This window comes from Anolis sagrei, chromosome 2, assembly GCF_037176765.1.
Source record: "Anolis sagrei isolate rAnoSag1 chromosome 2, rAnoSag1.mat, whole genome shotgun sequence".
Classification (NCBI taxonomy): Eukaryota; Metazoa; Chordata; class Lepidosauria; order Squamata; family Dactyloidae; genus Anolis; species Anolis sagrei.
In genome coordinates, this window is record NC_090022.1 from 77,351,307 (window position 1) to 77,376,285 (window position 24,979).

General features: G+C 39.9%; 1 protein-coding gene across 3 annotated transcripts; it reads right to left on the reverse strand.

Moving 5' to 3' along the window:
• Positions 1–24,308, reverse strand: ZNF346 (zinc finger protein 346). Of its 3 annotated transcripts, XM_060759868.2 has the most exons (7): positions 24,153–24,266; positions 12,804–12,907; positions 12,619–12,714; positions 12,061–12,205; positions 11,564–11,803; positions 4,339–4,432; positions 1–3,619 (listed from the first exon to the last, which is right to left on the reverse strand). In XM_060759868.2, the coding sequence occupies exons 1-7, from the start codon at positions 24,211–24,213 to the stop codon at positions 3,514–3,516; spliced, it is 846 nt and encodes a 281-aa protein (XP_060615851.2). In that variant the 5' UTR covers positions 24,214–24,266; the 3' UTR covers positions 1–3,513. The 3 variants fall into 3 exon arrangements, with proteins under 3 accessions (XP_060615851.2, XP_067319751.1, XP_067319752.1); XM_067463650.1 differs by lacking the exon at positions 12,804–12,907 and having other exon boundaries at positions 24,153–24,308; XM_067463651.1 differs by lacking the exons at positions 12,619–12,714; positions 12,804–12,907 and having other exon boundaries at positions 24,153–24,308.
• Between the last annotated feature and the right edge of the window lie 671 nt (positions 24,309–24,979).

Genomic DNA, 24,979 nt, shown 5'->3' on the forward strand with positions numbered 1-24,979 from the left:
GAAATTCATGAATTTATAATGACTAATCCATATGAGATTAAGCCAGCACATGGATCATGGTAATGATGTAACAGAGTACTTCCTCAGCCTTGTACTTGCCAAAAATATTAAGTGTTAACAACAGCAACATAATTCAATATACAGTAGAAACCAAATCTAAAACCAGAGCTTCATGGAGGCAATTATGGTTTCCAGATCTCTGCTCAGTAACTGAAGATGCTCACTCAGTATGTCAGAGACCAGTGTCCAAAAATACAGTGCAAGATATTGGAGAATGACAAAAGACAAAAGTTAAAAGCAGGGGAAGATGAAGCTTATAAACCAAGGCTTATATAAACATAGCTATTGGCAAATCAGAAGATACATATTTGTCTTATCAATTATTTAAGGAAAGCTGTATATCATATATTCCTTTGTGGTTTTTTGTTACAAATGTGCTGTCAGAGAGAGAGAGAGAGAGAGAGAGAGAGAGAGAGAGAGAGAGAACTTTGCTGTCCCCTTTGAGTCACGTCATTTGATCAAAACTAAATGAAGAAATGGTGGTGATGGGGGCAGCTGACAGAACAAACACTTTTCAATCTATTGGAAATACGAAATTCAGTTTCAAGACAACTACTCCCATCAACCATCCCCCAACATAAAGTCACAAATATAAATTTCGCATTAAAAACCACTTATGCTTTCATTTTGACACAAAAGCCTGGCAGCACATAAAGGCAATGATGATGATATCATGTCAATGATTCCATATCTAGAATGGGCTGTAAGGTATCACTGCAGATAGGAAGGAATACAAGAAAATGCACTGCTAGGTTTGCCTGATCAGAATCTTATCTTGATTAACATTACTGCTTGGAAAGAAGAGAGACAAAGACCTTCACCTTTACTTTTCTAGGTGGCAGAGAAGCAATTCCTACCAAAGCAGCTATATATAAAGTATACAGGTAGTAGTGTTCACATGGAGATCAGGAGGCTACCAGAAGCGACAGAGATACCAGCTAATAACCTCACTTTATCAGAACAGGAGGGCACACAAATTCACACAGCATGCCACTAGACATGATAAAGGACAGGACTCTGCAATTCCATAGCCAGTTGTGAAAAAAACCACAACTTTTGCCTTCTAGCTTTGGTTAGGAATGTAACAGAAAACAGCAAAAGCCACATAGGAAACAGAACTGAAGTATCCACAGAAAATATGGATCCTCCACTAATTATGGGATTAACGAGTCAAAGAAGCTTGCAAACAGGGGTTCACCAAAATCACGATTCATCTTAAAGCAAATATGGACGAAGAAAAAAATCCATTATTTGTTTTCAACAAAAGCAGAAAAGAGTGTTAAGAGTGAGTATCTCACAATACTTCTATTATATGATAGGATTTATAAACCTTATTTTTGGCCAAAGAAGATCAGAATTTTAACCCACTGTTCTGGAAACTAGTCCTCAGGTAAACACTGATTTAGCCTAGATGTCAATAGCCCTCAAGCTTACTTCTACTTGTACATAGTGTTCCCTCACTTATCGTGGGTGTTATGTTCCAGGATCACTCGTCAAAAGTGAAAATTCACGAAGTAGGCATGCCATATATGTATATTGCATTTTGAGGGTGAGGCAGAAGCGGGGAGAGATTTAAAGGCACCGTGAACCTTTTTTTTTTGCTAGCTATCTCTGCTTTGCTTTGCAATCTCTCTTGATTGGCTGCCTCTCTCCTGAGGGGGAGGGTAAAACCCCCTTCCACACTCCATTGTTGCCAGGAGGCGGGATTAGAACGCCACTCTGGGCAACGACAAGCATTCATAAACTGGGAGGCAAAATCCCACAAAACAGCGAGTCTGCGAAAAGCGAACTGCAAAGTAGCGAGGGAACACTGTATACAAAGGGAAAGGAAGTGACTAATACATTTTATCTTCTTTCCAGGAGGGGCATGGAAACAATTCACCTTAAGTATTATTCCCAGCAGTCACCAACATTCTTTCCTGAGTCAAATGAAGTTATTACAAACAAATGGATAGATTTGCTGGAGCACAGAGATATCTAAGAAATAGATTTTGTCCAAACAGAACTGCAAGAGCTCCTATGCAAAGGCATTAAAAGATACGGTATTTTAAACCCAAGCCTTGGGGCATGGCAACAGGATTTATGAAGCTCGATAGTAGAACTATGTAACGTGTTGTTCTCTCATTTAAAATGAGGACTTAATGAAATTAACCGCGCAAATGTCATGCTCCTGCCTCAAAATTATCTTGACTTTGCCATTCCGTTGTACACATCTGTTAAATACTTTAATGTTCTGGGGGGAAAAAAACCAAAATTTAGAAGCCTCTACCACATCAAGACATTTTTGATGAACATTTTAATACAACAAAACCTTGTACAGACAGTCCCCAAGTTACAAATGTCCGACTTAGAAACAACTCATAGTTACAAACTGAGCTGCGGCAGCAGGAAGAGAGAGAATTCTACCCCTAGGAAGGGAAATTCACTCCTGAAAGAGTTATTATGGGGAAAAGGTGTCGGCACTGAAGCTTGATCACTAATCCTTGTTTCCACAACGAGCCAATTTTTTCAAAATCAAATTATCACAGGCACAGAAGGTGAGGTGAAATCAGCAAAACAAATACTATAGGGGTGTTAATTCTTCTCTATGCTATCTATCTATCTTTGACTGGAGTTACTTAAAAATGTACCTGTTCTGATTTATAGACAAATTCAACTTAAGAACAAACCTACAGAACCTATCTTGTTGTAACTTAGAGACTGCCTGTACACACCACTAGGTTCAAACACATTATAATTTTCACAAGATGAACATGAGGAATTGAGAATGAAATGCAGTTTGCTGGAGTCATTGTGATTTGCTTCAACAAGGCCTCCACCTACTTTTTCTTTGGAAGTAGATTCTTCACACTACTAACAGAAACAAATTTATTAAACACATTATCAGATGCTCCAGAACTACAAATAGGATGGAAATGGCAAACTGCTGACCTAAGGAACTCTTCATACAAAATTCATGAAGGAGCAAGACAAATATAGCAATGTAGCACACTCCATTCTAGATGAGATCATCCATCTGCCTCTTTCACCCATTTCACACCTTACATTAAGCACTGTGTTACCAAGCCAAACAAACTTTCTTCCAAAGGCCAGCATGGGATGTAGAACTCTTTTCTGCTTCTTCTTCCAGGCAGAAAGGAAGGATGGACTCATGAACAGAACACTGTCATGTGTCAAGCTCTGCCTGTGTCGGGCACAAACCCCACCCCACCCACCAGCTAGTATAGGAAGAGAATACATTATGAAAACTATTCTAAAGGACTGAGCAAATGCCAACTAGTAGACCTTTCCCTTCAAGATCCTTTAGCCAATAGTCAGTTCTCAATCTGTTAAACCAGTATACTGCTGGATAGAAAGGTTTCGTTTAGCCAGAGGAACAATAAAATCATAGCAGGCCAGCAACTGATGTTCGCTTGGGCCACCAGCAATTCAAAAACAGCACTGGAACTTGTTCTACAGATCTTGACTGAAATAGCTGTAGCCATCAGGACCTGCTGTCTCCTCCCTTGTATACAGTGTTCTCGGGTACCGAGCTGTAACAGGAATTCCTCCTGGTATACTGTAGAATGAGATAGGGAAAGACCAATGAAGATTATTTATACTCTTTCAAAATGTATTAAACCAATTGCCTACTGGGAAATATGTTTGCCTTGGAAATGCAACTTAAGCATCCTTTACCCAGAATAACAAATTCCAAAGTACTCCAAAATTGAAAAAAAAGAAAAGAAAAAAAGAAGACAGAAAAACAGAACAAGATCAAATATAAGAAGGTTTAAGAAGAGAGGAGTATTAGGTTTAAAATAAAGGGCAATAGGGCTCTTATATAGAAGTTATATCGACCTTTCAAAAACCTTAGTAGTTTAAACAATGGGTATTAGGGCAATACAGATTAAGAACTGGGTGCAATACATTAAAATGTTGTGCAATGTTTTCCCTTTGTCCCTTATATTTATTATTAACATTATTAAGATTTATTAATTTATGAACATCTCCACCCTTCTTTATTTCCCTATCATATCCTTTGGAAAAAATATTAATAAAAAACCTTCAAAAAACAAAAACTAAATACTCCCAAATCCACGATTGTCCCATGGGATGCTGAATTAGTGACATCTTTGATTCCAGACAGTACTGTAGACAAACTTCATTTCATTCACAAAATTATTGGAAGTATTCTATAAAATTATCTTTAGGTTATGCGTAAGGTGTGTATGCCAAAATAAATTATTGTTGTGTTTACACTTGGGTCCCTGAGTAGCAGATCATTTAAACACTTACTGGTTCTTGTGTTTGAAGCCACTGATGTGAGCTTGGTATTGCTCTATGGAGTTCAGAACTATATTACAGTCTTCACAGGGATAGCCCTTTCCAGCTGAAAGACAGTTTGAAACAGAAAAAAACCAAACAAACTGTGAAATCTCAATATGAACTAACAGTTGCTAAATGATATTCATAGTGACTATATCAAAGATCACACCAGGAGCTCTGGGCAATGCTGAATAGGTTCTTGATCACTATCAATGAAAGGTTACTATCAGTGTGGACTTTCATGTTTTCTAGAACATTCCTATACTACCCTACTAAAACTCAATTACACAATACAACTGCATATCTCTAGGTGGTTGCTAGAATTTCTATTTGTACTCTACCATAGCTGGATATAGGAACCTGAATTTAACTGAAGAATTCATGTCATGGCTTCACCCTCCCTGCACTATTTTACAATCGGAAAAATATCAGTTAGTTCATATGCTAGATTACAAAATAGAATAGAAAGGCATTGCCCTCTTAAGGAATCTATATTCTAGATCAGGTGATTTAGTCAAATTCTGACTTGAGAAGGGAATTATGAAGACAGATATATTGGGAAAGAGGGGCATTGATCTTCAGGCAAGACATAGTATTTCTGCTGCAATGTGATTTTTAATATCCATTTCTTTCTCAGATTCAAAGAATTATCAAAGGAAAACAAATTTTATTTATTTATTCAAAGAAATTGGACTGGATGTGATACAAACAGAAAGGATTGTTTTGAATCATATATAGTTACTAAAGCTGCCATGTTACATCACCTTCTTCTATAAAATTGGTACATAATATATGCAATATTTTTGGACTATTTTCTCCCCTGTAGTTTTCATTGGCGCTTTCTGTAACACTTCCAGTGAAAAATGCATGTCTGTTAGATCATTTGAGAATATATGTCTGTGAATTTCAGAGGTGTGAGGAATACACAAATGTTTTCATAAAAATGCAAAAATGTATCCTCTGCAATGGGAAAAAAATGGAAAATGGGTATAATATCTGGGCAATTGTGCACGAGATTTCTAATATATTTGCTTAGCTCAGAAAATATGTGTTCGGCTATAGTGCAGAATGGCTTCTTATCAAATGGTTTCAACCACTTAGACGCAACTGGCAGGAGATGGAGACTATTCATCACTTCCTAATTCTTACTTGGGAAATCTGATATGTTCTGATATTTCCTCTGCTGTGGAAACAATGATGGTCTCTCTCACTGGGCTTCACCTAAGATAGGAAATACCGATCTCTTTAGTAGCTCGACAACTTAACTTTCCTTTCTCCAACAATTGAAAAAAAAGACTTTCTCTACATAGCTTTAAGAGCTCTTGAGATCTATGTAAGCAGGAAATAAGAAGCCCAAACAACACGAACAGTTTCATCTAGCAAATGTGTCATGGAAAATGGATAGCTGGCAAAATACCAATATTCTGCTATAAAACCTGCCTACCCTCTGCATTTTATGTCATATCTTTTGAAGGTGCAACTCCTTTCCATCCAATTTTTATGTGTATATGGGTGTGAAAAATAGGTACACAAATCAAACTTTTTTAAAAAATTGGAGGGTTAAATCTATGAATTGTGCTATAGAAATAGCCATTAGTGCACATAAAAACTGAACATTTTAACTTTGAATATGTTTTGATGGTTTTTAACGGTGAATTTTTAGTGCCGTGTTTAATTCTGTTTTAATGTTTATATATTTGTATATTTTAAACTGTATACTAATGCTTTTATGTCAAGCAGCTTTGAGTCCCCTTTGGGGAGATAACGCGGGGTATAAATAAATAAATAAATATAATAATAATAATATTTTAAGTAAAATATAGTGGGCCTTCAGTATCCACTGGAGTTTGGTTCCAGGACCCTCAGTCGATACCAAAATCCATGGAAGCTCAAGTCGCATCATATTCAAGGGTACAATAAAAATGCATCCCTTACATTAAATGACAAAGTCAAAATTTGCTTTTGGGATATATATGTTAATATTTTCAAGCCATGGGTGATTTAATCTGTGGATACCGAAAAGGGGCTCACCCTATTCTAAACCAAGCTCTGTAGGAAGGTTAAGGCACAATCCTTGAAACAGTCAAAATCGTCATCATATTTCCTTCAAGCAAGGTGGTGTGGTTGGGAGGAAGGAAGGCTAGTGAATATCTGAAGGAGCTGGAAGGGGTTTCCTTCTCCTTTTACCTCACTGTTACAGATCCCCTCCCCTTGCCTTTCAAAACTCTCTCTTCTGTTGCCAGGCTTGTTTCTTTCTCCCTTCTCCTTGAGCACCATTCTTCTTGTCCTCCTTCTACAGCAGTAACAGCAGCCCCACTACAAGCGGGATGGGGCAAGGGAGGAATCTTTTTGCAACCCTCACCATTGACTTACACGACCCCATTTGCTTATGTCATAGACCAGTGGAGGTGAACCTATGGCATGCATGCCAGGAGCTCCTCCCCCCACCTCCAACCTTATAGTTGCTATTGGATTACAGTTTGGGTGCTTGTTCTCCAAAAAGTTTGTCACCACTGAAATAGACCACAGAAACTAAAATAAAACTCCATAGGCTAGAAGATACAGGGTATATGCTTCCACCCGATTTAGGGTTATTATAGAGTGTATTGTAAGCAAGTTGAAAGATCCACTTGGCAACATAATCTCTGCCTTGAGTCCCACGCACCTCCCCTCCCAGTTTCAGGGCCAAACTTACACATCTGTCACGGCTGCAATATTTTTTCATCTTAGTCTCCTGAAGCATTTGCCCATCTTGTAAGGATTGTAGTTTGAAAAGTTCAGATTTTAACTAAAGCTGACATTTTGGGGGCCCCTTTTAAGAAGTTGCCTTTATCTGTCTTTCACAAAAACGGACAGATATTCAAGGGCTGGGGTTCTCTAAGTTTCATTCTAGAATGAAATGAATTGAAAAATTAGACTTATCTTGGTTGGTTTAAGAAATTAGGAGATTTATCCTAAGACAATAATGAATAGCCAACATTTATATAAATATTATATAAAGACTTCTATAAATATTTTAAGACATTTAATCAGTGTATTCTAAAAAGAACCAAAACACTAGTTTTGCAAGTCTCATGATAATGATGAAAATCCCATAGCCTAGCTCCTGCCCACTGTTCCCAACACTGGTCCATCAGTCTCTTTTTCAGATTCATGAAGGGTATTTTCAGCATGGAAAAACAAAACTAGGACGAATGTTGAAAATACACTGTACAGCTGATTTCAGACACATTTCTACTCTCTCTTTTTCTGCTAGCTGTTAAGTGAACCGTTTCCCTTTTTAAATAAGAGGCTACTCTGGATGTGTAATGTATTTCTAGTACCTTATCCTCTTCTCTGAAATTAATCCATTTTGGAAAGAGGATCACATTTATTTGGGATGAGAAAAAGTCTGAGAGAACGTGTTGGGCAGCAGGAATGCAGGCTTAGCTGAAATGAAGTTAGGATATGCCTGACTATATAAGGGGATAAAAGGATAACTGAGAAGGAGACTAGAGATAAAAGACAAGACATAAAAAATGGAGACTAAACATAAAAGATGGAAAAAGAAGTAGCATTATCATTAGCACAATGGGCTGAAATGCCTAAATATCCTAAAGGAAGCTAAACAGGGGCAGCTCTAGTTAGTACTTGGATGGGGGACTGCCATTGAATGCCATATTTCAGAGGAAGGAACTGCTAAAACCACTTCTGAGTATCCCTTGCTTAAGGAAACGCTATGAACAGCGTATGTTGATAGACAACTTGAGGGTATACACGCACAGAGGCTGAACAAGTGTGAGAGCATTAAGATGCTTACAGGAAATACTAATGTAAGGATTTAAGTTTAAGAGATCTCAGAGACACGGCACTCAGAGCTTCATTATGCACTGATGAAAAATATGCACACATTCTTAAATTAACAAAAAAGCATGATCACCTCTATTATGGAACTGGGGGATTTTCTTTATGGAAAAATAATTGGGAAGAACTTTTAATTTTAGATTTGTTAAGAAGTGAATGATTATAGAAGTGAGGCGCATGATATATTTTTCCTATTACTTTGTAGTGCGATTCAAATAAAGGTGATATGGTAGGGGTGGTATTTTGTTTCATTCTGAAAGGTCAACCTTCATTGCAAATTGGGAAGTTTACCAGCTACTGTGGCTTCTCTTTATGCATAACTTTAATATCCTTCTCACTATTTATCAATGTAAAAGTAGGGACCTATTTTGAGAGAATTGTATTTCTATTATTTTTCTTAGCAGTATCTCAATTCACATTTTAAAACTATAAATTTAAAACATAATACAAATCTTACTTCTAATTTCAGGTATTTCTAGCTGACCTCTCTAGCAACTAACAATGACATAAAAACTTTTCTGATGGCTCCCATTGAGAAAGTCACATTTTTTTCTATATGCTGATAACATTGTGTGGTGGAAGCGCCTTCCTTGGAGGCTTTAAACAGAGGCTGGATAGCCATCTCTCAGGGGTGCTTTGTCTGTGCTTTTCATGCATGGCAGGGGATTGGACTACATGGTCCACATGTTCTCTTCCAACTCTATGATTCTATATATTTAAACACCATGCATTAAGTCACCATTTTGGTCAGGAGTATCGCAAGAACCCCTCTCTTCAACTTTTATTTTCTAAGGACTAGATCCAAGAATATGCTAATACTGCACCAGGCAACAGATCACCCTTCTCCTCCCCACAACAGCTCAACTCTTTGTGTTGCCCCACAAGCACCTTTAATGCTTTCCAAACTCCCCAGAGACAGTTCTGGAGGTGCATCTGAATACAACAAAAGAGGGGGTCTCCAAGTTTTAATAGATTCTGCTGTATTGCTAAGACATTCTTTTAGGTATGTTATTTGCTTAACCACACTGTATCATTGTTTGATCTTTTATAATAAAATTTTTTGACTGGGTCCTCAGCATTTAAAATTAAGGTTAATATATCACAATGGGGTCATTCTTCCAAATCAAGATAGAGGGCATAAAATGTAAAAAGAAAGGAATTCTTCTGAGAATTCAGTTACACATTATAATTAGTATATAAAATATTAAATCACATATCTATGTGCACTGTTTCATTTCTTATTTCTTCAAGGAAATATTATGTAAATTTGAATCAGCTTTTATTTTTTTCTCAAGTCACATATTTTGAATATTGGCCATAACGGGCTGTTTTTCAAACAAATTGACTGTGGCTTGACATGAGAAATGCAATAAAACGGTGATATTCCCTGGAAATCTCCATCAAAGAAGGGATCAAAGATTTAATTTCATAAAATGCCATTGATTGCTACAAACACATTCACTGGAGCCACTGAAGCAACACACAAAATGGAGTGTTAATTTGAGTAGCAATAATAAAACAGATTTCTGTCAACAGAAGGAGTAGCCTAAATGTACTTTCCCCCTGTAATAATGCTGCTGCAATCCCTCCCCAAGCTACAACAATGCACTGTTAACTTTTTCCAGCTAAAGAGGTGCAACACAGTGTAATAAAGCTTTCCCAAAGCTTCAGAACATCTGGAAGAGACTCATTTACTTGCTGTTGCAGAAAACTCTGAACACAACTTCTGCTCTAGAACTCAATGGAAACCAAAATATATGGATGTTCAAGTACCATTTTATGGCAATGGGGGACTAAAATAGTGTGTCTTATAGAAAATGATAAAATCAAGGTTTGCTTTTTTGAATATTTTGTAATACTTTCAAGTTGTAGATAGTTGAATGCATGAATATAGAATCCCTGACTATAGAAGGCCAACTGTAGTGCCAAATACTCTGAACTAAGTGAAACGACTGACAATTCAACCTGTAGTTTCAGTTCATCAATTAGAAGCAACCAGTTTGAACTGGATGAATCATGGATTTTTCTATTATGCTCAATGTGTGCAGAACAGTACTTATTATACCATTCAGTAACACTTTTGCAAAGACATTATTAATAGGTTTTAACATAATTTCACTGGATGAACAGTCAAATCCATCTTCCCTAATTACATAGAACAGATTCTTGTCCCAGAGGCAAAGAGAGAGAGAGAGAGAGAGAGAGAGAGGGAGGGAGGGAGGGAGGGAGGGAGAAAGAAAAAAGAAAAAAAGAAACTTGTGGTTGAAAATTTCCAGGAAGGAGCATTTGCAAATTTAGGGAGACACACTGTAACACTAAGAGACAGTCATCAGGAATCTTGCACTTGCATCCCACATTACAGGATAAGGCACGGAGCAAGGGGCTAAACAGGATGCCCTCCAAGGTACCTCCCAGTTCTGGTTCTAAGAGAAATATTCTGAAAGGTGCTATTTTGGCCATAGTAAAGGCTTCCCCTTGACATTAAGTCTAGTCATGTCCGACTCTGGGGGTGGTGCTCATCTTAATTTCTAAGCTGAAGAGCCAGCATTCTCCATAGACACCTCCTAGGTCATGACTGCATGGAGAGCTGTTACCTTCCCACCAGGGCGGTACCTATTGATTTACTCACACTTGCATGTTTTCAAACTGCTAGGTTGGCAGAAGCTAGGGCTAACAGCAGGAGCTCACCCCAACTTGTGGATTCGAACCACCAACCTTCCAATCAGCAAATTCAGCAGCTCCGTGGTTTAGCCTGCTGCACCACCGCAGCCCCTATTTCATCCATAACATCCACAAATAGAGGTGGGAAAGGTCTCAATCGCAGACACTACAGTTCCAAATGGAATGTCACAACTTACAATGCAGCACCATTTCAAGAATGCCTCCATACTGGAGAGTGTTCTCTTTGGGAAGAACTCAAGCACCATTGAAAGTGTCAGATTAAACAACGGTAAATATCTGTTATTTGTTCATATATTTGGAGTGGGTTTTTTTAATGAGAGCATTCTCATCGAAGATCTCTCTCTGCTGTTCTGTCCCTAAATGTTTCACATATTCAACTATCTAGTTCACAAAAGCTTTCAATAATTTTGCATTGGGAGTAATTTTCCAGTAAAATCAAGGTCTGTTGCAGATATAGCAGTCCTTCCAACTGATGTTTGCATGTGTATACATGTATGTGTGTGTACTTCCTCTTAACTGCCTTGTTTTCAATCTTCCCCTCAATAGCATATGACAGAGATGAGGTAAAATTCCATGGGTGGCACTCCTAAAGGTGGATTAGCTTCCACTTTGCCAACTTCTACATATAACACTTCTCTTTACTGTAGATGCCTTGCTATGAAGCCCTTACCTGTTGAAGCAGCGGGTTCGTCTGGGGTTCTGCCATAGTGTGCCATGAGCTTAAGTTTGGTTTCCTGCTTTCTGTGTTTCTTGCCTACGTAGTGTTGTTTTGCCATCAGAGGATTATTGAATGTGGCATGACAGAGACTGCAGAATTTGTCTGGGTCAGAAGTGTCCTGGTTTTCTTCAGGAGGAGAGCACACAGTCGGGGGAGGAAAATTAGTTGGCTGTCTTTGAGCTGGTGCAGATGCTGAAAGATTAATCCAAAAGAAGATGCAAAAACTTAAAGGCAAAGAAATCAGAAGAGTTGCTCATATAGTTTCACACTACCAGAACGAGCCAAACCTATTAATAGGGAAGAATTCTATACTCTCTCATTGAGAGTTCAATATAACAGTCTCATCTTGCATTTGTACAATGGATACTGAAGCACGCTGGGCTATTATGTCAGTGGCTTTTCAAGTGCAAACATCATGGGACAATTCGTTGGCACCTTCCTGATCATACCTTCTGCTTTGAGAGGCTGTTGCTTCAGCTTCAGAATCTTGGCATGAGTCTTGCCTAGGTAGTGGGAGTTGGCCACAACAGGAGAAGAAAATGTCATGTTGCAGATGGGACAGCACTTGTTTCTGTCTTCTCCATTGTTGCTTTCCTATTGGCAAGAAAGATTATTGAAATAGATTGGCTATGAAGACTCAGAGGAAAAATGACAGTTCTCTGATAAGCATAGAATTGCCAGTGTTTATCTGATTAAATATTTAAGAGTGAAGTCCTGTGTGCAAACCAATTTAGGATGGAAAGGTTCTTCATAAATAACTTCTAAAAGTAAAAGTTATCGTCTTCCAATCAGTTTCTGTGCTTTGCTGTCGGTGTACAAGTAGCCATTTGATTTTCTGGGTAAATCTGAAATGTATGTTTGTTCTAGCAGAATAAGGAATCCCTGATCATAAAGATACTCTTTGCTCCATAATCCAAGAAATGCTACACTGAATGGATTTGACAGCCTTCCCAGTGCATTAATTTGAGCAGCTTTTTTTCTATGACTTCTATCATTACTGTCATTACCTGCTTTGTATCCAACTTTAGTCTCTTACTCTGAGTGAATTCCTCATCACACTGTTTAGTCATGTACCGCCGAACTTTGTTTGCATGTTTCTTGCTCTGAAGGAACAAAAAACAGAAGGGCAAGATAAGCGCACCAGGTATCCAATACATAAAGCAACAGCTTCAGCCTATAGCTTGACGCATACCTGATAATGAGCAAGCTTCTGGGACTCAGAGATGAGCACTGCACTACATACTCTGCACTGAGCATCCGTAAAGATGTGGCTGTTCTCTCTGATCAGACGGTCCACTGCAAAAAGCAAGTACACCAATCTTAAAAAACAAATGGGAAGGCTTGTCAAGGACATAACTATCCTCAGGGGCTATGCCAGAATCAGCTGCTAACTGTCTTCACCAGCTTCAAATTCTGGTCATGGGAAATGTGTGACTACAGAGTTCTGTAATGACTTCTAATTCATTCTAATTCCCCAGTCAGGAAAATAATAATGTAAATACTTGTGAGAGTCAAGAAAGGAAAATTACATGCAACCATTTAATTCTCATCACTCGGGGAAAATGCATATAATTAATGGAGTAGGAAGAGATATTACTCAGTAGTAACACAGCAAAATAATGATACGTCTAATGTTTCCTGGTTGTACTACAGGGCAAATATTCTCTTGCAGCTGAGATGTACAACTGAATAATTAAGAATTCCATTGCTAAATAAAGGACAAGTTTGTTATTATTATGTTTGTTTATATCCCACTTTTTCTTTCTACACAGAGTCTCAAAGCATCTTACATTAAAAACATTTAATACGATTTAAAGTCTACAAATATACAAACATTACAACAGAATGAAATACCAATGATATTAAAAATTAAGAGTTAAAATCCATAAAAACACATTAAGAACTAAAAATCACAGCACCTCCTAACTTGACATTTAAAAACCTTATTCTTTAAAAGCCTGCCTGAATAAAAAGGTTTCAGCTTGCCACTGAAAGGACAGCAGGGAGGGGGTCTAAAACATGCAGGGGCAGGAAAAAAAGTTATTTCATGTTAGGAATCTGCTGTAAAGTTTAAAAAAAATCATACTCTTCATTTAATAATCTACCTTGCAAATAATGCTATTAAAGACAATACAAGAGAAAGCACAATATTTCTTCCTGACATTGATCTATGTTCATATTAAATGCAATGCCAATGATTACATTACTGTTCAACTAATGGAAATGTTTCAGCAAGAGAGACACAGAGTCAGATACTGTCTGTATACCTAGTGTCTCATACAGTATCAATAAGAAAACGGTTCCTTTGGCCAGCAGCTCAATTGGAATGTATGTATATCTTAGATTAATGATCTCAAAAGAAAAGAGCAGCTGTTTGCACATTGATTTAAGAAGCAGACTGGAAAACTACATGTGTGTGGGCTCCAATTATACTCAGCTATGACGGATAAGCAACTGTCTTCAAAAGACACTCCATCCATTGATTTTTACAAAATCCAGCAAACCACTATATTGATATGACAAACTGCACTTCAAATATGCTGTCATTAACCTCATCAAAATGAAATTCATTTGAATTATGTCTGTTTACTTCATTAAAGTCATAGTATAATGTAAGATACACTCTCAACCCTGTCGCAACTTAAAATCAACAGATTTATTGTGCCCTATGTTTCACAGATCAAAGTCACCTGTTGGGAGATCAAAAGAAAAAACACTGAACAAAACATGACATTCACAAGGTTATTTGTTACACCATCTGCAACATTTCTATGCAAAGCTTTGATCGATGCATACACAACATCTGAATAATCCTGTTGCCATCAAGCGAATGAGCCATGAGGACACAATCAATGATGTTACCTCATGCAGAAATTTTGTATGAGTGAACCGAAAAGTAGAGATAATGCCTCCGTTTGCGATAGTCTCTGTATCTGGAAGTAGCAACAGAAGGTGGGATTCTTTTTTCTTTTCTTTTTTTTGCAATAGGGCTGTAGGTCAGAAAGGTCTGAAAAGAAGGAAGATATATTGCTGTTTCTGAAGTTATTTCTGAGGCTTGGAAGTTTCCTTGTCCTTTTCCTACAATGAGACAGGAGGTCTCAATGATTCCAAAGAGTTTCAAAAAAGCTTACCAAATCTGTCTATTGTAGCATTATAAGAAGGACATTCTAACCAGTCCAAAGGCTGATGGTTAGAAATGCAGTTTAGAGCACTTCTGGGCCTTAGTGCAATGTTTCACTCATCAGCCTCCCACTCTCTCCCTTTGAGGAAGGTCAGGCTTTGTGGCAAGCACAACAAATCAAAGAACGTATGGCTCTGGAGCACAAAAACACTATCTGAAGACTGTTCATTGTTTAATATTCTGGCACTCTAAATAAAGAGACAATGTTATTATGGTGGTAGATATGGAAACTCTTAATCAGTGTCCATTATTTAAAAAGCTATGAATAACTCTTAGAGTACGAGTTCATTCTTGAGAAGCAAACTCAAAAAGAATTGCAACTGACAGGTATAGGAAAAATCTAGCTGTAGTGTGTGTACCCTTGCAGGCCTGTGATGTTTTCACAGGGGGCTGCAAAAGAAAGAAAGAGAACTTGGTGCCTAGGAAATGAAAGGTTGCTTACCTGTAACCATAGTTTCCTGAGTAGTCATCTGTGAATTTGCACATTATGGTATTCCTGCGCCTGCGCAGGCCAGCTTTGGACCCTTCTAGAAAATCAAAAGCATTGTATCCCCCTCCTGCCCCCCCCCCCCGGCTCGAGTATATAAGACCCCTGGGAGGGGCCAGCCACCAGTCCTCTTCTGCCGTGAAGCCAGAAGGTGTGGCATGACACTCGAGGGGAGGAAGGGAGGGTATGTGCGAATTCACAGGTGACTACTCAGGAAACTACGGTTACAGGTAACCAACCTTTCATTTCCTGTAGTAGTCAACTGTGAATTGCACATTATGGTAGACTAGCAAGCTCCCATCATGGCTGGTGGGGTCATGCCACCGCCAAAAACGGAACTGCTCTACCAAAATCAGCCTCTCTCCTGGACACACTATCTAGTTTGTAATGTGAGACAAAAGTGCTAGGAGAGGCCCAAATAGCTGCTCTACAAATCGCCTCTAAAGGGACACCCTTCATGAACGCTGTAGAAGCAGCTACAGCTCTTGTCGAATGACCTCTGACTTGCTGGGGCAAGTCTTGCCCTGCCAACAGGTACGGATTGCGGAGACAATCCATACCGAGAACCGTTGTGAAGAAACTGGAAAACCCCTAGTGTACCTGCGATATCTCAACGTAAAGGGTAGTTTCACCCGGTGTCAAGCTGATCCTGAGATTAGAAGCATCAAAGACGCTTCTTTGAGGCGCCTTGAGGATTTGGTTTGCCCTGATATGGCTGATACCTGGGCTTGGGGGGGGGGGGGTATGTATTTCTTCTGTTACTCTGATATCTAGGGGACGAAGAGCCCCTCCCTCGAAAGGGCCCCAAGTAGGAATTGTTAAAATAGTTACGATAGGAGTTGGGCACAGTTTGTCATCTAGCTCGATTCTGGTAATAAGACTGTCAGATGGGTGGATGCAAGATATCTGGATGTAACTATAAGTGCAGAATTCTGCCAATTAAAGAAAACCTCTAGAGACAACTTTTTTTTAAAAAAAGTGAGGAATTGAGATGGAGAAAAAAGATATGTGGCAGCACCTTTAGACCTTTAATATAACGAGAATTTTTGTGGCTATAAACCCACTTTAGATGCAGCACTCAACACCTTTTTGTAATGCTGCAAAAGACTAATGCTGTCATTAAAAAAAAACTACCACTGCAGTGACAAGTTTCTCTTTAAATTTCCTCCTGTTGGCTATGCCAGAAAAACCACATAGTCAAGAAATATGTAGCTTGGCATTTTATAATATACTTAATTGTTTTATGGCACTTGTCACAAAAGATTGTTTTTAATTGGAAACTTCATTAAAAGATGGGAAAGAGATATGACCTGATCATTTGCTTTGCTGCTACACTGCTATGATTTGTTTAGAAAGCTCAGAAGTGGTCATGGTCGCTATTTGAATTCAAAGCTGCATTAAAAATGCATAACTGATAAGGCCTGGAATTAAGGGGAAAATAATAGAATTAAGGGGAAATTAACAGAAGTGAAAAAAAAAATCATTGGTTTTTTAGTCCCCCTGCAGGGGTGAGAAAGGTAGGGTATAAAAGAAGCAATAAAACAATAAAATTGGTTCAAATTTTAAGTCAGCAACATCCAATAAGGACTGATAAAAGAGCTTGGTATTATCAGAAATATATGCTTTTTGTGTATATTTCACTTGAAGAAAACTATGTGTTGAGTTGCTGGAGCTGGTGGTTATCCCTTTTCAAAAACAAATATGATACTTTCAGTTGCTTTAGATGTGGGCCTACCTAGGGCCTTTACCCAAAATTGAGTTGTGGGTAATTTCACTTCAAATACTTATACTTTCCTTGTTTCGAAAGAACTTGAAGACTTGGTGGTTTCATCAGGTCTTTGAGAATGACTAGTTACTAGCCCTCAGTCTCCAGACCTTAGCTAGATTTCGGTGTGCTCTTCATCCTCTCGCCAACCCTGTCATTCTTGGAGTATTCGTTCTGCCCAGTCCCTCTCACAGTCCATTAATAGGTCCTGAAAATGTAGTCCCAGGCTCCACTATGGTCACTGCTAGGATCAATTTTTTGCTTCTCCATCTCCCCAGCCCTATATTGTTCTGCATTATCCCAGGCCCAGCCCCCTTAGATAGTTTAGGCCCACTTGACTATCCCGGCTCTTAGCAACTCATTCCAGATTATAGAATAGTATTAAAACTTGGGTTTTTAACTGTATTTGTTTTGTGTTAACAATTTTGTGGTTTTTTAAAAAAATACTCTGTATGTTTCTTCTGTGACATTGCATGTGTGGAAACTGCCCTGAGTACCCTAGGGATGATAGAGTAGTATATAAAGTTGTTATTATTATTATTGTTGTTGTTATTATTATACTTACATCTTTTTTTGTGTAAAGCAACTTTCTTTTCTAAAGTTCTGATTACCCGCTTATAGTGCAAATTGTTTCTGCATTAGTCTTTCTCAATACTATTTTGATGTCTTTGGTTTTTCTCATACTCTGTGGCTTATTTTGAACATTTGCAAACATTTTACTGGGTAATCTTTTAAAACACTTTTTGGACTTTTTTCTAAAAATGTTGCAGATGTGTGAAGTCTACACTAGAATGATGGACATTTATTTGGGCCTCTGACATGCCATCCAAAACAGGTCCCACACATTACCTTTAGTCAGGAACTTGCATTTGAGTGCACACGTGTACATGCTTTTAAGTTGCTTGTTGACTTATGAACTTCATAGCATTTCCATAGGGAAATAATATTCAAAGGTGGTTTTGCCAGTTCCTTCCTCTGAATTATAGCCTACAGGATTTGATATTCATTGGTGATCTCTAATCCAAGTACCAAACAGAGCTGACCTTGCTTAGTTTCAAAGACAGGAATTGAAGCCTTTATGGTATTTAGACCCTAGCAATGCAATGTTAGATTACGATATTTAAATTGCCTGGACAGAAAAGGGTTTCAAATATGTAATAAAACAACACTGAATAATTTCTCTGTTATTATTCTTTGATTAACTACTTTTCACATTTGTAATTCTTCCACATTTTAATGACTTTAATTGTTATGCTATAATCATTACCATTTTAGCACAATGTATCTATTTGCTTATATGTTAATACATTATTTATCGCTTTTTATTAAATCTATACATTTTAAATGATTTTGTTTTTGATGCAGTTCTGACTTAAATGGTGACACTCCATTTGCTCAATATAGCAAGCAGCCACCATTGCCAAAATTGATAAGATGACCTGGAGCTTGGCTAACATGGAAGGCCAACTGATGCGTTTTTCATGAATGTAGTGGAGGAGACAGAACAGAGTGATTACTGACTAAATTTGTTGTCAGCTAGACCGAGGCGGATCAGCGCTATTGGTACTCTTGGACCTCACAGCTGCATTCGACACTGTGGACCATGACTTGCTGATTCATCGATTGGCTATGTCTGGTGTACGAGGTTTAGCCCTGAAATGGTTCAATTTGTTCCTCCTGGAATGGAGACAGAGGGTGGAGTGGTTAGGTCAAAGCTCTGAGAGCTCCTGCCTTTGCTGTGGAGTTCCCCAGGGTGCTATCTTCTCGCCCCTGTTATTTAACATCTACCTTCGGCCACTTGCTGGACTGGTGCGGAGCTTTGGCATAGAGTGCTACCAGTATGCAGATGATACCCAGCTACTCTTGTGTCTCGAACCTGGGACAACTGCGATTCCTGAGAACTTTAGGCTGTGTTTGGAAGCAGTGATGAGTTGGCTGCGAGCGAGCAGACTAAAAGTGAATCCTGCTAAAACTGAGATACTCTGGCCTGGCCAGCAGCCAGAATTAATCCAGTCTCTGCCTGATTTCGATGGGGAAGCTCTAGTACCGTCTGCCACTGTTAAAAGCCTTGGGGTTGTGTTGGACTCATCGCTGACGATGGAGGCCTAGATCACTGCCATAAGTAAGCAGGCCTTTTTCCATCTTCGCCAGGCAAGGAAATTGGCATCCTACCTTTCGGTAGAAGCACTGGCAACAGTAATCCATGCAACAGTCACCACGAGGTTGGACTACTGCAACGCCTTATATGCCGGCCTTCCGAAATCAACAACCCAGAAGATTCAGATGGTCCAAAATGCAGCTGCCAGGCTGTTAGCGGGATCATCTATAAGATCCCATATTACACCGATTCTGCAACAACTGTGTTCGCTACCAATAGAACATTGGATCTCTTACAAGATACTGATCCTGACATTTAGAGCTCAAAATGGCCAAGGACCTTTATATCTTAGGGACCGCCTCATTCCTTTTCTCCATCAGTGGTCACCTCGATCCACCCAGGAAAATCTCCTATACATACCGGGCCCTAGGAAGGTACACCTGGAAGCTACAAGGCGTAGAGCTTTTTCGACCTATGCTCCAATTCCGTGGAACTCATTGCCTCCATACATTAGAGCAATGTCGGAGTTGCGACCTTTTGTAAAGGCACTCAAGACTTGGCTGTTTGGTTGTGCATTTAAGTAATCAGATCTAATTTGCCAAATAGTCACTGTGGAATGTTTTTATGTTTAATGTTTTTATATTGTGTAAATGTTTTTTTAGACTGTAAGTTGCTCGGAGCACCTTGGTGGAGAGCGACTAATTAAGAAATAAAGTGAAGTGAAGTGAAGTGAAGAGTGAGCTTGTGTTTGTTGGGTTGAACATCCCCAACTCCAGAAAGCTGTTCAAATTTTCAGTATTGATTTTAAAATATAAAATATAACAGACTAGTCAAAAGCAGAGCAACTTCCGCTCAAAATCCTTCTGAATTGATCAGTTAATGACTAAGTGCTTGTCCAAACAAAAAAGTCTACACTTCCTGGACGAAGGAGAGCTGGGCTGGTTATAGAATTGAGCTAAAGGCTTCCTGGGAAGATCTCAAATGTCAAGAAGGTTTTTGAAGGAAAATACAGTCTCTTATTATAAAGCCTTGTCCACATTTTGCCTTTTCTTTTTATTTCCATTCTGCAGCAAATATGCTTATTATGTATCATACTTATAAAGAGTAATTTGATTCCCCAAAATGTTGATCCAGACGAAGATAGTTACTCAACTTGTCATTCTCATGCTTAACTGGCGACAAATGTTGTACGCTCAGCTCTGAACCATGTGTTCTTATTTTGCACTTTAAGTCACATGAAAGAGGAATTCTAAACAAGAAGCCCTCACCCCTTTGTACTGCATCAACTCACAATGTGCTGTACTAAGTAGAAGCAAATGAATTTGACCTTGGCTTTTACTAAGATAATTTAAATTTATGCAAAAAAATCGGGATGCTCCAAGATTCTACAGAAGCTGGTTCTTCAACGAGACACTCACTTTCCCATTTTTTGTCTTGTTGGTGTTAAAGTGGTTGTATGGCTGGTAGTTATGCCATATGATTCAATATGACAATAACAAGAAAGCACAACCCACATTTAAAGACATTTCATACCTATGGATATGTTGACATGTGATATTTTTGTACTGTATATTTCCATTGACAAGGCATATTTGTATTTATCACAGCAAAGTATTCTGCTGAAATGCAGGAACGTTATCTCCAATCACAAGAACATATCTTTTTTCTCATTCCTGGACCTTTGGCACAAATGGTCATTTCATGCTACTGCATCTCTTTCCATAACTATGAGTATACATAGGTACACAACAACAAGAAAAAAGTTAGCACAGACATTATATACAGGGATCATAATTTTGGTAACTTCAGCTGTTGAAAAAGTATAATAGCATGAGCTGCTCCAAAGTTCACCATAACCTAATGAAAATAGGAACTGAAAGACTGAAAAGTTTTCAGTAGAAATATCCTAAAACAGAAATCAAAAGACAGTGTACAGGAAAAGTAATTTCTCAAGGAGTATGCTGTTGAAAACAGCAGAGAACGTTTTCTACAGCTTAGCTACATATATGGAAGCTGATCAAGAAGATGTAAGGTTTGAATGAAAATTGGAATAACTACATTTATTTCTATTAAAGGATCACAAATGGACATCATACTAGCAGAATAAAGATGAAGGAGCTTTTAAATACTGAAGCACAAATAATGCTGTAATTATGTCTCACCTTTCCTACAATAAATAGTATTTATACAAAACCCTAACAAAACAAAAGGAAACAGTAAATACAAAATGCTGACCATTGTCAAAATAACTTATTAAAGCAAAAATGACAAAAATGAATTCTTAAAACCAGACCAATGATATTTTCATAAGATGTATCTCAACTTCGAAGGCAAGACTTGATATGAAAGCTGCATATCTCTGTGAAATCTTTATCCACTAATTAATGCTCAGTAACTCTGAACTGATTCTTCAGAGAGGGTTATAAGTTTTGATCACCCCAGGTGTGCTTACCCTGACTTTCAACTAATTTTCCTGACTTCTTAGAAAGTAGCAACATTACATTCGGGCACCATTCTATAGAGCAGGGGCTCTTAACCTCTGTTGTTCCATGGACCCCTCTGCCAGTCAGTGAAAACCATAGAATGCAGCAGCAGATAGTTTGATGGTACTCAACAATAGCATGTCATACAACAGTTTGTACACAACAGGATTGTGATCACACATGATCTAACACTGGGTGTGACAACTAGTGTAATTTCAAAGTATTGAGCAGCTTAATGTAATATGAAATAAATGCTACTGTAAATAAATGCTGGATTTCAGCTAGATGTCAGAGAAAATAAAGATACTAAATTTATATTTTTCAATTCAAGCTCAAGGACCACCAGAAATCTGTGGGGTCTATGGACAGCTGGCTAAGAACCACTGCTACAGAGTTTGGCTATATGACTGGGTGTGTGAAAGTACGAGGCCCCTTCTATCTCCACTGTCCTTACACCCCAGGATCTGATCCCAGACTATCTTCTTATCCCAGATGATGGGCACTTCTAAATATCTGTGTATCCCAGGAGCATCTGCGTTAAAAAATGCTACTGTTCAAATGCTTTGTCCCGTAACCAGGTCTTTAGTTTCTTTCGAAAGGACAGGAGGGAGGGAGGGGGGCAATCTGATGTCACTGGGAAGCGAGTTCCACAACTGAGGGGCCACCACAGAGAAGGCCCTGTCTCTTGCCTCCACCAGTCATGTTTGTGATGGTGGTGGGATTGAGAACTGAGCCTCCCGAGCTGATCTTAAACTTTGTGATGGTTCGTAACAGGAGATATGTTCGGACAGGTAATCTGGGACTGGGACCGTACAGGGCTTTAAAGGTTAAAACCGGTACTTTGAATTGTGTTTGGAAGCTGACTGGCAGCCAGTGGAGATGGTGTAGCAGAGGCGTTATCTGTTCCCTGTATGCTGCTCCAGTGAGCAACCTGGCTGCCGCACACTGGACTAGTTGAAGCTTTCGAACAGTATTCCAAGGCAGCCCCACATAGAGTGCATTGCAGTAATCTATTTGGGATGTAACATAAGCATGGACCACCATGGCCAAGTCATACTTCCCAAGGTATGGGTGAAGCTGGCGCACAAGTTTTAATTGTGCAAAATCCCCCCTGGCCACCACTGAGACCTGGGATTCCTGGCTCAGCTGTGAGTCCAGGATCACTCCAAAGCTGTGAGCCTGCACCTTCAGGGGGACGTAACCCTGTTCAGCACAGGCTGTGACCCTATGTACTGTTTGGCCTTTTGACTGACCAGGAGGACCTATGTCTTGTCTGGATTGAATTTCAATTTGTTCGCTCTCATCCAGACAGTCACAGTTGCTAAGCACTGGTTCAGGACTTGAACAGCCTCCTTAGTAGCAGGTGGAAATAGTGCTGAACATCCTCTGCGTATAGATGACATCTGACCCCAAAACTCTGGATGATCTCTCCCAGCAGCTTCATGTAAATATTAAACAACATTGGGGGGGGGGGCAGTACTGATCCCTACAGGACCCCACAAGTCAATGATTGTGAAGCCGAGTAGGTGTCCCGCAGCAACACCTTCTGGAAACAACCTTCAAGGAAGGAGCCACTGCAAAACAGTACCCTCAAGTCCCATTTCCGCGAGGCATCCCAGAAGGATACCGTGGTCAACGGTATCGAAGGCCGCTGAGCGGTCCAGCAGAACCAACAGGGACACACTCTCACTCCAGTTCAAAGCAGATAATGTGGGATTTTATTCAGCTGTGAAGGGGCCTAAAAATCAGTCACAAACAACACATTTGTGGGACCACAGGAACTGCTACTAAAACTGCTCCAGCTGAGGTTTTGTTAACAAGAGAACAATATGAAAAAGAGCTGCGGGCACCTATCACCCAATCCATCTATACTGTAGAATTAACACAGTTTGACATCATGTTAATGACTAGGGCTCACTGCTATGGAATCCTGGTAGTTATAGTTTTACAAGGTCTTTAGCGTTTTCTGCCAGAGTAGTGGTGCCTCACTAAACTAATGAATTCCACTGTTTTGCGGCATGGCAGATAAAGTGGTGTCATACTACAGTGTAGATCGGGCACAGGCAAACTTCGGCCCTCAAGGTGTTTTGGACTTCAGTTCCCACCATTCCTCGGGCCTTTTCCTTTTCCCCCTCAGCCGCTTAAGCGGCTGAGGGGGAAAAGGAAGGGGCCCGAGGAATGGTGGGAACTGAAGTCCAAAACACCTGGAGGGCCATAGTTTGCCTATGCCTGTGTAGACGCATCCTTAGACATCTTAATTCTTCCATGCCTTTTGTTCCATTGAGTTTTCTACGGCTGAACTTGGTGGGACCCATTCAGTTCAAACTAGATACGGCTCGGGGGAGGGATTCCAAACTGCAGACCAGAGAAAAAGGGGGAAAGAAGTCCTCAGGCGAGAAGGGAAAGGCCCCAACCCCGCAGCCCAACACGAGGCCCTGAAGAGTATCTCTGGCCCGGTTCGCGGCGCCGAGCACGGAGATGAGCCCTGGCCTTTCACAACAGCCTCGGAAGCGCAGCCCGGCCTCACCTGCCTCCTTCCCCACTGGCAGAGCACAAGCGTCCCCGTTGCTACCCGATTCGTCGGCCATTTTCTCCCAGCGTTGCCGCCCCCGAGGTGCCCGTCACCTCTCGGAGCTCCGACATATCGCGAGAACTTACGCGTCTCCATGGGACGTATCGCGGGAGCTTCGTCTCACAGCCCGGGAATCGAAAAGGTGGAGAGAGATGCTGCGAGACGTCACGACGTCTCGCGATATTTGATTTCGGTGCGCTTTTGAGGGGAACCGAGCGACTGAAAGCAAGCCACTTTGAGGGATAAGCAGCTCGAGGCCTGGTTTCTATGGCAACTGGGTCTCGGCTGTTTTCCCACTCGTTGGCATGGTGTAAACAACCAGAAGTGTAGCTTCAGCTGGAGCCCCCGGTGGCGCAGTGGGTTAAACCCCTGTGCCGGCAGGACTGAAGACCGACAGGTCGCAAGTTCGAATCCGGGGAGAGGCGGATGAGCTCCCTCTATCAGCTCCAGCTCTTCATGCGGGGACATGAGAGAAGCCTCCCACATCAAATCATCCAGGCGTCCCCTACGCCTTCTCCGGGGGGGGGGGGGGGGGCAACGTCCTTGCCGACGGCCAATTCTCTCACACCAGAAGCGACTTGCTCCTGACACGACAAAAAAAAAAGGAAAGCTGGAAATAATCAGCCAAGGAGCCTGAGGGGCTCCTAGTATAACGTGACGAAGGATGCCCAGTGTCTATAAAGAAAGGATGCCCAGGATATAAATAAAGAAGGAAGAGGCCTCCAATATATGTGAAGCAATTGATAAGGGAGATGCATTGTAGAAGGCTTTCGTGGCCGGAA

Excerpts from the sequence above, each read along its gene's own strand:
- ZNF346 (XM_060759868.2), bottom strand. The coding sequence starts at position 24,213 with ATGGCCGACGAATCGGGTAGCAACGGGGACGCTTGTGCTCTGCCAGTG. Across the intron at positions 12,908-24,152 it reads GCCAGTGGGGAAGGAGGCAG|TGGACCGTCTGATCAGAGAG; the intron begins GTGAGGCCGGGC and ends TGCTTTTTGCAG. Across the intron at positions 12,206-12,618 it reads TAAAGTTGGATACAAAGCAG|GAAAGCAACAATGGAGAAGA; the intron begins GTAATGACAGTA and ends TCTTGCCAATAG.